This window comes from Heloderma suspectum, chromosome 6 (genome assembly GCF_057233095.1).
Source record: "Heloderma suspectum isolate Gila_16-S chromosome 6, 16-S_ref, whole genome shotgun sequence".
Classification (NCBI taxonomy): domain Eukaryota; kingdom Metazoa; phylum Chordata; class Lepidosauria; order Squamata; family Helodermatidae; genus Heloderma; species Heloderma suspectum.
Genome location: NC_139463.1, coordinates 115,984,023 through 115,997,424, shown reverse-complemented (window position 1 = coordinate 115,997,424; position 13,402 = coordinate 115,984,023). Strand labels below are relative to the sequence as shown.

At 48.2% G+C, this 13,402-nt stretch overlaps 1 protein-coding gene and 1 non-coding gene across 2 annotated transcripts in view; both read left to right on the top strand.

Moving 5' to 3' along the window:
• The first annotated feature begins 275 nt into the window (after positions 1 to 275).
• Positions 276 to 13,402, top strand: part of RANGRF (RAN guanine nucleotide release factor) — a 22,952-nt gene continuing 9,825 nt past the window's right edge. The window contains exons 1-3 of the mRNA XM_084806231.1: positions 276 to 329; positions 1,808 to 1,908; positions 4,048 to 4,164. Of these exons, the coding sequence (XP_084662357.1) occupies positions 1,817 to 1,908; positions 4,048 to 4,164 (209 nt within the window). The 5' untranslated portion in view covers positions 276 to 329; positions 1,808 to 1,816. The remainder of the gene's footprint in view (positions 330 to 1,807; positions 1,909 to 4,047; positions 4,165 to 13,402) is intronic.
• Positions 5,086 to 5,157, top strand: TRNAA-UGC (transfer RNA alanine (anticodon UGC)). The gene has a single exon. It is a non-coding gene; the product is annotated as a tRNA-Ala (tRNA).

The following is a 13,402-nucleotide window of genomic DNA, read 5'->3' as shown; positions in this document are numbered from 1 at the left end:
GTAATCGTCTGAGTCACACAGAACACTTTTCCACGCAGGCACAACCGTTCATTCGCGGCCTTTTGAGTCGTCACTTAAGTGAGGCGAGACTTTAGGGGAGGTGTCTACGCTCCGTCGCTCGAAGTGATTCGCTTGTGCTACATCTTGCCTAGGCTATTGGGCGAGACCCTTGTCAATCACATCACCTTCCGCAGCCGTCACAATCGCGGAGGAGCGGTAAGTTTCTGATTGGTCGGCTTGCCAAGCAAAACCTGCGGGCTCAGGGCGGGTTATTCAGTCGGAGGAGACCATTTAAAGGGGAAGCTGCTGAGTGCCGCTACTCGCCGAAGGTGAGTCGTGAAAAGGGGGGCGGAGGTCCTTCGCACCCATCTTCTCCCCAGCATCCCAGGTGTCCGTTTAAACCATCTCCGTACCTGGTAAAGCCTCACTGGAGCGCCTGCAGCCCCCTCCCACTGTCCGTCTTAAGACCGTAACCAAATGCAGGCTCCGCGGCTTCGGCATCAGCCACGTTTTTCCTGCCCCGCCACGTTCCTGCTCTGTTCACCGTCTGGCTTGATGAGGAATTCTGAAGGACTCGAAAGCTTGCGCGGTAGCTTTTGAGACCTTTGCGTTGTTGCGCGGATAATGGATTTTAGCTTGTATTCTTCTCTTCGGAAATCAGGCTGGGAACCTGAAAAAAGGATTCCTCCTCCTCCTCGGGTTCTAGAGGACTCCCTCTGCAGGGTTCCACACACACATGTACCCTGCTTTTGTGACGTAGCTACAAGGGACCCCTTTTCTCCCCAGTTACCTTCACCTCCCTGGACATTTCTTTCCCCGTCGTATACCCTGAAAAGCTGTCTCCCCTGGAACAGAAGCAAGGTCTTGCTAGATCAGACCAAAGGCCTTGAGAATAGACAGACAAGAGAAAGTCTTCCTACACACAGTTAAGGGCACGATCCTATGCATGTTTAGACAGGAAAAAGTCCTACAACACCCAGCATTCCCCAACCAGCTATGGTGGCTGGGGAATGCTGGGCGTTGTAGGACTTTTTCCTGTTGAAACTTGCATAGGATTGTGTCTTAAGTTACAGAATACAATTCATTGTCGCACAGTCTGGTGATGGCCGCTGACCTAGATGGTATTAAAAGGGGATAAGACAAATTCCTATCGATAACCGCTAGTCATGAAGGCTAAATAGCACCTCCATGTTTCGAGGCAAAGTACCATGGCATGCGAGATGTAGAGGAGCAACAGGAGAGGAAGGCTGTTTCCTCTGTGCTCTGGCCTGTGGGTTTTCTGGAGGCACCTGGATTGGCCATTCTGGGGAAAAGGAGCTTCGATCTGATCCAGCAAGGCTTTTATGAAAACACCTCCAAATACCTTTGATTTTCCCCTAAACCAGGGGAGGGCAACCTTCAACCTCTAATCCGGCCTGCGGAGCTTGCCCATCCGGCCTGCGGAGCTTGCCCATCCGGCCTGCAGCCTTCCAGGAGTCCTCCAGGGGGCAGGACTAGGAGGCCCCTGGAAAAATCCCTGCTCTTATCTCCAGCAGGGCCTATACTTTGCACTTAAGAAATTAAAGGCGCAATCCTATGCGTGTTTAGATAAAAAAAAAAAAGTTCCACAATTCCCAGCATTCCCCAGCCAGCTATGCTACCTGAGGAATGCTGGGAGTTGTAGGACTTTCTTCTGTCTAAACACGCGTAGGATTGCATGTGGTGCTTTTGCCAATTCCTTGGAGGCTGGCTTCCCCGTGTGTTGCACGTCAAATGCTTTTCCAAATCGGCACATTCACAGACACACACCTTTTTGCTTTCCTTGCAGGCGAGAGCCATGGACAATGAGGTGGGGCAGCAGCAAGGGCAGCAACAGCTTTTTGGCGGAGCTTTTTCTGCCTGCCTTCCTCCTGGAAGCTTGGATATCAGGTATGCCAGCCCCTCGGGTCAGCGGGTGGGAGCTGGTCATCCCCTTAGCAGACCTGCGGCTGGTTAAACAGGCCTTCGCCTCCCTCAAGTGCCTACATCAACGCCTGGAAAAGCAAAGAGCCCTTTTGAGCTCTGATCTCCGAAGTAGATGGCATCTGTTCTCTTCTGTTAATTGGTGATAAACCCAGTGGATGTTCTCCTCACACCCGCTTTTCCAAGCAGCAGCAATCTGCTCCCACAATAATTTTGGTGCTACTTCATGTCTGTGGTGTCTGTAGAGCTCCTTCAGTGGAGAGTGAACTGCTGCACTTCCTTTTTGCTTTACCCCTATGCTAAAGAAAAGAAGGGGGGCGGGGGGAGAGTAAAGGCCCTGCCATATTGTCCTTAATGTAATGCATAAGTAAGGGTTAGGGTTTCCACAGCCAGCCATGCATAGGACTTTTTCTGCCTAAACATGCATTTAAGGATTGTGCCTTAATTTATGGAATTAACTGCCACATTTTACAGGCTGAATTTAGTTTATAGAATGAATTGCCACAAGATACAGGGTGCTTTCAGACCAGCCTTTTAGCACGCAATTGTTCTGCCTCATTTATGGAGTTCTACAGGGGATCCAGACGCCCTCCATTCATAACCCCCTGTGTTTTCCCGCTGCTTCTTCCGTCTTTGTTCTTTGCCGCGGAAAATCCGTTAAGGAAAAAAAAGATGGAATAGCTGCACAGTGCCATCTGATTAGTAGCGCTAGGAGCCCTCTTTGTAGAAGTACCAACTCATAGCTTATTTGCTTACAAAAGAAGCAGTTAGACATAATTCTCAATTACCAATAGCTGTGCTAATGAAGAATAGAGCTGCAAGAGTCAGGGAGCAATCCTATGCATGTTAAGACAGAAAAAAGTCCTACAACTCCCAGCATGCTCCAGCCATTTTCTGTCTAAACATGCATAGGATTGCACCCTAAAATGCTTTAGATTACCAAGTGCTTGGAGGAAGCAAGAAGGGTGACTATTATCATTGTGACCTACTTGTGAACCTCCAAGCTAGGTGCACTATGGGAGCAGAATGCTGCATTCGTATGCCCTAGTTTAGGCAACGTACATTTGTAGGAGTCAAAAAGCATGGAATGTAAATCCTCTTCCTACCTTCCTGGTGTTCTGGCCAGTGAGCACAAAGGCTGATCAATGAGCACTATGGCATGCACAGTTTTTTAATATAAAGATTTAATACATGAATTAATACAATTTTGAAGCTTAAGTTTTAGAGTCTTGCGATTTTGAATTGAAGGGCCGTGGTGGCTTAGTGGTTAAGACGCTGAACTGCAGACCGGAAGGTCGGCAGGACAGCAGTTTGAGACCCGAGTGCCGCATGACGGAGTGAGCTCCCGTCTTCAGTCCCAGCTCCTGCCAACCTAGCAGTTCGAAAGCAAGAAATTGCAAGTAGATAAATAGGCAGCCCTTTGGCGGGAAAGGTAACAGCGTTCTGTGCACCTCGGTGTTCAGTCATGCCGGCCACATGACCACGGAAGCGTCTTCGGACAGCGCTGGCTCTTCGGCTTAGAAACGGGGATGAGCACCGCACCCGGACACGACTGGTTGGGGACACCTTTTTATTTTGAATTGTCTTCAGATAGCCTTTTCATTTTACTCTTAGATCAGGGGTGCTGAAACTGTGGCGGCCCCAGGGGTCAAATCCAGCATACCTGGAGTCCTAATCCTGCCATCCTGGTTTTCCTAGATGACCATACCACCCTCCCTTCTGACCACCAATCATGTTTGTGCAGTTTTCCTCCATTCTAAAAAGTTGAAATGCCTCTCCTGAGGCTTAGTAGTGGCAGTAAGAGCTGTAAGCTACAATTCACTGGTATTTTTTTTTGCATTTTTGACCATGCCCCTTTTGCCTTAGGCCCCTCCCCTTTGACCATAGGCCCCGCCCAGGACTGGAAGGTGGCCCCTGAGAGCTTCTCCAAAATGGACTTTCGTCCTCAGGCTGAAAGAGGTTATTTATTTTATTTTTATACAGCCCAATAGCCGAAGCTCTCTGGGAGGTTGACAAAAATTAAAACCACGTAGTTCACCATCCCTGCCTTAGATTGTACCCTGCCTTACGCAATTCTCCCTTCTCACCCATCTCTTTCCCTCGCAGTGAGATGCGCCAAGTCCCCGACAACCAGGAAGTCTTTGTTCACCCCAGCACGGATCAAAGCGTCATTATAGAACTACTGGAATACCAGGCAAGCGTGCCAGATGAAAATGCTGCCAGGTGTGTGGTGGAAATTGCGGTCCTTTCATTGCTAAGCAAATTGCTGCTGGAGGTGAAGCTTTCCCAGAAAATCTAGTTCCCTGATCCTAACTCCCAGTGTTCCTTTGGCAGTGAGGGAAAAATACACTGTTCCCATGCTCAGAAGCATCTCTGTTATGCTCACATTAGAGGGCAGAGCCAAGCATTGAAAAGATTTCTGAGTTTCATATGTGCGTGTGTATCTCTCTGGGCAGTAATATATATACATGTATCTCTTTTGCTGATATTTGCCCAGTTATTCATGCGTGGTTCTAAAAAATGAGCAAGTTAGGGAGCAATCCTATGTGGATCGACGGTCACCTCCGACCCTGAGGGCGATCGCCTAGCCAGTGCAGGGCGGGAGGAGTGGTGAGGAGCAGATTTCCTCCTCACTCCCCCCGCCCTGCTTTCGCGACTAGACAACCGATTCCCGCTGTCTAGCCGCAGGACCTCAGAGTGTGGGAAGCGGCAGCCAGATGACACATAGGATGTGTTATACCGGCATTTATGACTCCCCGCCCCCAGGGACACCCCATTTTCACCACTCCACACTGCTCTTACGAGTGCGGAGTGTGGGGCCGATCCGCGTTGCCTATGAGGCAGTGTGTGGGGGGGTGGGGATCGGTTCTCCGGGAACCGACCTTGGCGCGTGGACTCCCGACTACCGGCCATAGGATCGCACCCTAAATGATCTAATATCACTGTCAGATTATCATACTAGAGCCTCTAGCTTGCAACCACGAAGCAAGTGCAGAAGAAGGGGGTAGTTGTAGTGGAGAGCACGTGTTTTGCATATGGTTCAGTCCCAGCATCTCCACCTTTTATTGGGAATACTTGTTCTGTTGGGGCGGGAGCTCCTTGAAAATGGTTAACATCTACAACAATGGAGTAGTTAGAGCAGAAGGGGGTGTAGCTCAGTGGTAGAGCGCATGCTTTGCATGTATGAGGTCCTGGGTTCAGTCCCCAGCATCTCCATATTTTTATTTTTCGCAGGGGGGAGGCATTTGGCCTGCAGGGGAGTTGTCTGGAACATAGAACTGTGCCTCTGTCTTTCTACTGCTTTAAAAAAAAAAAATCCACACTTTTGAGGATGTTTTTCCATATGCATGATAGCATTTTCCTTCCAGATTTGGGTTTACAGTTGGACAGATATTAAGACGAGAATGAAAGACAGCTTTGTTTGTTGCAAATGCATGTTAAGCTAGCAAATGCAGGTGTTGCATTTGAATTGGAGATGAGAAATGGCAGAACTGGTCCACAGTGCAATCCTCTGTGCATGCTTACTTGGAAGTAAGTCTGACTGAGTTCAATCAGTCAGGGAAGTGTCCATGCTAATTAATCAATCAATCAATTATTCAGTTAACTGTTAGCAATATTTATAAGCAGCCCAATAACCATGTTCTTTGAGTGGTTTATAATAACAGTAAAATACAAAGAATCAGCTGTGGTCTTAAATGCTGTGTGTGAATACAGCTTGCTTATTTATTTATTTATTTATTTATTTCATTTCTATACCGCCCAATAGCCGAAGCTCTCTGGGCGGTTCACAAAAATCAAAACCAAACAGCACACAATAAAACAATTTAAAATATATAGAACATTAAAACCACAATATAACAATACAACCACAATAAAACCTAGCAGCAGTGCAGGAGTTTAAAATACAGATTTAAAACGGCAAAGATAAAAGCTTAGAAAGCTAAAATGCTAAAATGCCTGGGAAAATAAAAAGGTCTTCACCTGGCGCCGAAAGGAATACAATGTAGGTGCCAGGCGAACCTCACCAGGGAGCTCATTCCAGAGCCGGGGTGCCACAGCAGAAAAAACCCTCCTCCTAGTAGCCACCCGCCTCACTTCCTTTGGCAGGGGCTCACGGAGAAGGGCTGCTGCTGATGATCTTAAGGTCCGGGCAGGCACGTATGGGAGGAGGCGATCCTTCAGGTAACCTGGCCCCAAGCCATTAAGGGCTTTAAATGTTAATACCAGCACTTTGAATCGGGCCCGGAAATGGACTGGCAGCCAGTGCAGCTGGAAAAGTACGGGCGTAATATGAGCTCACAGGCCAGTCCCTGTTAACAATCTCGCTGCCCTATTTTGGACCAACTGAAGTTTCCGGACCGTTGTCAAAGGCAGCCCCATGTATAACACATTGCAGTAATCCAGATGAGAAGTTATCAGAGCATGGATAACTGTAGCTAGGCTATCTCTGTCCAGATAAGGGCGTAGTTGGTATACCAGCCTAAGCTGATAAAAAGTGCTCCGTGCCACTGAGTTCACCTGTACCTCAAGTGACAGTTCTGGATCCAAGAGCACCCCCAAACTACGAACCTGATCCTTTAGGGGGAGTGCAACCCCCTCCAGAACAGGTTGAATATCACCTAGCCGGGCAGACGAACCACCCACTAACAGCACCTCCGTCTTGTCTGGATTGAGTTTCAGTTTATTGGCCCTCATCCAGTCCATTACCATGCCCAGGCACTGATTCAGAACAGTCACTGCCTCACCTGGGTTTGATGAGAAAGAAAGGTAGAGCTGGGTGTTATCCGCATATTGATGGCACCTCAGCCCACACCTCCGGATAACCCCCCAGCAGTTTCATGTAGATGTTAAACAGCATAGGGGATAAAATAGAGCCCTGTGGAACCCCATGGCACAATTGCCATGGCACAGAGCAATAATCCCCCAGCACCACCTTCTGGAATCGGCCATCCAAGTAGGAGCAGAACCACTGTACTGCAGTGCCTCCAACTCCCAACCCAGACAACCTCTCCAGAAGGATACCATGGTCGATGGTATCGAAAGCCGCTGAGAGGTCCAGGAGAATCAACAGGGTCGCACTCCCCCTGTCCCTCTCTCGGCAGAGGTCATCCCACAGGGCGACCAAGGCAGTTTCCATTCCAAAACCAGGCCTGAAGCCCAATTGAAATGGATCTAGATAATCTGTTTCATTCAAGAGTGCCTGGAGCTGTCCTACAACCACCCGCTCAAGCACCTTGCCCAGGAAGGGGATGTTGGCCACTGGCCTATAATTGTTAACATCCTCTGGGTCCAGGTTAGGCTTTTTCAGGAGTGGTCTAATTACTGCCTCTTTTAAAGCAGCAGGCACCACTCCCTCTCTCAAGGAGGAATTTACAACCTCCTGGACCCAGCCAGACATCCCCTCCTTGTTTGATTTAATAAGCCATGAAGGGCAAGGGTCAAGCACACAGGTGGTCGATCGGACTTGGCCAAGCACCTTGTCCACATCCTCAGGCCTCAGTAACTGAAACTCATCCAATAAAACTGGACCAGACGGTGCTCTGAACGCCTCTACCAATGGAACTGCATTAATGGTGGTGTCCAATTCATGACGAATCTGAGCAACTTTATCTTCAAAGTGCCTTGCAAACTTATCACAGCGTGCCACCGAGGGTTCCACTGTCTCTCTCCCTGGCCCAGAATGTAACAGGCCATGAACCACTCGGAAAATCTCCGCTGGATGACACTGAGAAGATGCAATGCTGGTGGAAAAGAACTGCCTCTTTGCCACCCTCACCGCCACAGAGTAGGCTCGATAGTGGGCTCTTACCTGTGTTCGGTCAGACTCAGCACAAGTTTTCCTCCACCTGCGTTCTAGCCGTCTCCCCTCTTGCTTCATTGCCCTCAGCTCAGGTGTATACCAAGGAGCTGGCTGGGCTCTGCTCAGAGGGAGAGGGCGCTTGGGCGCGATTGTGTCAACCGCCCGAGTCTTCTCTGCATTCCACAGAGCAACCTGGGCTTCAACAGGAGCACCAGCCGTATCAGCAGGAAAATCCCCCAGAGCCCTCTGGTATCCATCAGAATCCATTAATCTCCGGGGGCGGACCATTTTAATAGGTACCCCACCCTTGCAGATGGGGAAGGCTGCCAGGAGTCTAAACCTCAGCAGGAAGTGATCTGACCATGACAAAGGGACAGATGTTAATTCCTCCACTTTCAGATTACCATCCTCCTGCCCAGTCGAGAAAAAACAGATCAAGTGTGTCCTTTTATATGCGTTGGGCTGATGACATGTTGGGACAGCCCCATGGTTGTCATGGCGGCCATGAAGTCCTGAGCCGCCCCGGATACAGCAGCCTTGGCATGGAAGTTGAGATCCCCCAGGGACATCATTCTAGGGGTCCTCAACACCAAGTCCGAGACCACCTCCGTCAGCTCAGGCAGGGAGTCTGATGGGCAGCGGGGTGGGCGGCACACCAACAGAATCCCTAATCTGTCCCGGGTAACCAACACAAGGTACAAACACTCAAGATCTGCACTCGAATGAGCAGGAAGCCTGGAGAGGGAGATTGAATTCCTGTAGACCATGGCAGCCCCCGCTCCCTGACCCTCAAGTCGATGTTGGTGCTGCACTGAATACCCAGGGGGGCACAGCTGGGAGAGAGTGACCCCTCCCAGCTCCCCCACCCAGGTCTCAGTAATACATACCAGATCAGCCCCCTCATCCACAATCAAATCATGGATGAGGGAGATTTTATTTTGGGCCAACCTGGCATTCAGCAGCAGCACCACCAGACCCGAGGGCAGACTGGTAAGGCTCCCAGGAACTATCAGGTTGGGGGAAGAACCAGAAAAGGGGACAGCTGTAAGGTGTCTAGCCCCTCTTCTCCTCAGCTGGCCTGTTAATCCCCCAATGCCATACCTCCCCGTGCCCGTGACCACAATTATAGTGGCACCTCCCCGACCCCCTGAGTTGCTCAATAGTCCTCCCAGGCACATATTAAAATGTTAGGATATAAAATGTTTTTGTTGTTTATTCGGTCAGTCACTTCCGACTCTTCGTGACTTCATGGACCAGCCCATGCCAGAGCTTCCTGTCGGCTGCCGCCACCCCCAGCTCCCCCAAGGTCGAGTCCGTCACCTCCAGAATATCATCCATCCATCCATCTTGCCCTTGGTCGGCCCCTCTTCCTTTTGCCTTCCACTTTCCCTAGCATCAGCATCTTCTCCAGGGTATCCTGTCTTCTCATTATGTGGCCAAAGTACTTCAGTTTTGCTTTTAATATCCTTCCCTCAAGTGAGCAGTCTGGCTTGATTTCCTGGAGTATGGACTGGTTTGGTCTTCTTGCAGTCCAAGGCACTCTCAGAATTTTCCTCCAGCACCACAGTTCAAAAGCATCTATCTTCCTTCGCTCAGCCTTCCTTATGGTCCAGCTTTCACAGCCATAGGTTACTACGGGGAATACCATTGCTTGAACTATGCGGACCTTTGTTGTCAGTGTGATGTCTCTGCTCTTCACTATTTTATCAAGATTTGTCATTGCTGTCCTCCCAAGAAGTAAACGTCTTCTGATTTCTTGGCTGCAGTCAGCGTCTGCAGTAATCTTTGCGCGTAGAAAGACAAAGTCTGTCACTGCCTCCACGTTTTCTCCCTCTAGTTGCCAGTTATCAATCAAGCTGGTTGCCATCATCTTGGGTTTTTTGTGGTTTAACTGCAACCCAGCTTTTGCACTTTCTTCTTTCACCTTCATCATGAGGTTCCTCAGCTCCTCCTCGCTTCAGCCATCCAAGTGGTATCATCTGCATATCTGAGATTGTTAATGTTTCTTCCAGTGATTTTAACTCCAGCCTTGGCTTTATCAAGCCCAGCACATCGCATGATGTGTTCTGCGTACAGGTTGAATAGGTAGGGTGAGAGTATACAACCCTGCCATACTCCTTTCCCAATCTTAAACCAGTCCATTGTTCTGTGGTCTGTTCTTACCGTTGCTACTTGGTCGTTACACAGATTCCTCAGGAGGCAGACAAGATGACTTGGTATCCCCATCCCACCAAGAACTTGCCACAATTTGTTGTGATCCACACAGTCAAAGGCTTTAGAATACTCAATAAAACAGAAATAGATGTTTTTCTGAAGCTCCCTGGCTTTCTCCATTATCCAGCGGATATTGGCAATTTGGTCTCTAGTTCCTCTGCCTTTTCTAAACCCAGCTTGTACATCTGGCAATTCTTGTTCCATGAATTGCTGGAGTCTACCTTGCAAGATCTTGAGCATTACCTTACTGGCGTGTGAAATCAGTGCCACTGTTGGATAGCTTGAACATTCTTTGGTGCTTCCCTTTTTTGGTATGGGGATATAAGTTGATTTTTTCCAATCTGTTGGCCATTCTTATGTTTTCCAGATTTGCTGGCATATGGCATGCATCACTTTGACTGCATCATCTCGCAAGATTTTAAACAGTTCAGCTGGGATACTGTCATCTCCTGCTGCCTTGTTATTAGCAACGCTTCTTAAGGCCCATTCAACCTCACTTTTCAGGATGTCTGGCTCTAACTCACTGACCACACCGTCAAATCTATCCCCGGTATTATTATCCTCCCTATACAGATCTTCCATATATTCTTGCCGCTTTTTCTTGATCTCTTCTGCTTCTGTTAGGTCCTTGCCATCTTTATTTTGAACATACCCATTTTTGCCTGGAATTTACCTCCGATGTTTCTAATTTTCTGGAAGAGGTCTCTTGTCCTTCCTATTCTGTTATCTTCTTCCGCTTCCATGCATTGCTTGTTTAAAAATAATTCCTTATCTCTTCTGGCTAACCTCTGGAATTTTGCATTTAATTGGGCATATCTCCCCCTATCACTGTTGCCTTTTGCTTTCCTTCTTTCTTGGGCTGCTTCCAGTGTCTCAGCAGACAGCCATCTTGCCTTCTTGATTTTCTTTTTCTTTGGGACGTTTTTTGTTGCCGCCTCCTGAACAATGTTGCGAACTTCTGCCCATAGTTCTTCCGGGACCCTATCTACTAAATCTAGTCCCTTAAATCTATTCTTCACCTCCACTGCATATTCATGAGGAATATCAGTGAGCTCATATCTAACTGATCTGTGGGTCTTCCCTATTCTCTTTAGTCTGATTCTAAATTGTGCAATAAGAAGTTCATGATCTGAACTACAATCATCTCCAGGTCTTGTTTTTACCAACTGCATAGATGTCCACCACCTTTGGCTAGAAAGGATGTAGCCAATCTGATTTCGGTGTCGACCGTCTGGTGAAGTCCATGTATAAAGTTGTCTCTTAGGTTGTTGGAAGAGAGTGTTTGTTATGCACAGTGAGTTGTCTTGGCAAAATTCTATCAGCCTATGTCCTGCTTCATTTTGTTCTCCCAGACCATGCTTGCCTGTAATTCCAGGTGTCGTTTGACTACCCACCTTAGCATTTCAGTCTCCTGTAACGAAAGTAACATCTTTTTTTGGCGTACTATCCAGTAGGTGCTGCAGATCTTCATAGAACTGATCTGCTTCTGCTTCTTCAGCATCTGTGGTTGGGGCATATATTTGGATCACTGTGATGTTAAATGGCTTACCCTGAATTCGAATTGAGATCATTCTATTGTTTTTTGGATTGTATCCAAGCACTGCTTTAGCCACTTTATTATTAATTATGAAGGCTACTCCATTTCTTCTGTGGTCCTCTTGTCCACAGTAGTAGATCTGGTGGTCATTTGATGTGAAATGGCCCATTCCAGTCCATTTCAGTTCACTGACCCCCAAAATGTCTATATTTAATCTTGACATCTCCCCAATAACCACATCCATTTTGCCCTGGCTCATAGATCTTACATTCCAGGTTCCTATGGTGTGTTGATCTTTAGAACATCGGATTTGTTGTTCACCACCAGCACCATTGGCTGCTAGCTGTCCTTTCGGCTTTGAGCTAGCTGCATCATCACATCTGGGGCTAGTTGAACTTATCCTCTGTTCCTCCCCTGTAGCATTTTGACCATCTTCCGACCTGGGAGTCCCATCTTCCGATGGTATACCGACATATCTCTGGTTGTACTGATCCATTTAGTTTTCATGGCAAGAATACTGGGGTGGGTTGCCATTTCCTTCCCTAGGGATCATATTTAGTCTGACCTCTCTGCCATGACCTTCCCGTCTTGGGTGTCCCTTCACGGTTTAGCTCATGACGTCATTGAGGTGCTCAGGCTCCAGCACCACGACAAGGTAACGATCTCCTTTGCTGAAGGATATAAAATGTACAACTGTAAAAGAATATAAAAGATAAAAGAGAAGAGCAGCTAAGAAGGAGCAGATAAAATCCACGTTTGCCCCTTTCTCCCTGGTCTTTAAAGCTGCTGCCCTCTGCTGCTGCTAGTTGCTGCTGGTATCTGTGGCTGCTGGTGTCTCTGGAGAGGCAGGTGGTTGGGTCTTCAGGTGCTGTTCCGTGCAATCCAAGTGTGACTCCAAGTGCGACGCTAAGTGCGCACTTAAGCATCACACTTGGCGCGAAGCCGAGGCGCAGCCTCTGGCAGCCCCGCCTTAAGTATCTGTTTTGCGGGGGCAGAAGCAGGCTCAGGATCCACCTGGTACAGCTGGCTGGTCCTCCTTCCCACAGGCTCCTTCCCGAGCAGCCTCTGGCAGCCCCGCCCTAAGTACCTGTTTAAGTACAGCTTGAAGCACAAGTAGGAAGGTATAATGTTGAAAGCTACCATGCCTCAGATCAACTAAAGAATGCTTAGCTACCTATGGACCAGGGGATGTAGCTCAGTGGTAGAGTGCATTCTTTGCATGTATGAGGTCCTGGGTTCGATGCCCAGCATTTCCACCTTTTTCACTCCTTGTTCTTCAAGCTAGTAACTTAAGAACATAAAAGGAGCCCTGCTGGATCAGGCCAAGGATTCATCTAGTCCATCATTCTTTCCACACAGTGGCCAACCAGCTGCCCATGGGAAACCCACAGGCAGGACATTAGTGCAACAGCACCCTCCCGCCCATGTTCCCCAGCAACTGGTGTACATAGACATGCTGCCTCTAGTACTGGAGGTGGCACATAGCCATGAGGACTAGTAGCTTTCAGAGCCTTATTCTCCAGGAATTTGTCCAACAGCTCTAAGGAGGAATTTTACAGTGTAAAATTGTAATGCACAGGCAGTAATGGATGCTTGAGATGGGGATACCCCAGTCCCTTTGAAGCCTAAGAAGACGGATGAACGGTGAGCACAAATTCATGGTCCAACCATGATTAGGAATTTTCCACAGCCCGCATTTTTAAAAAACCCTACCTTCTGCTTTGAGAAGTGACAAAGACTTGATCTTTTCTTCTTTAATTTAACCCAGCCTTCCCCAACCTGGTGCTCTCCAGATGTGCTGGACTACAACTCCCATCATTCAACCAGAAGGGAATGATGGGAACTGCAGTCCAACACATCTAGAGAGCACCAGGTTGGGGAATGCTGATTTAACCTAAAATTGAAATGAT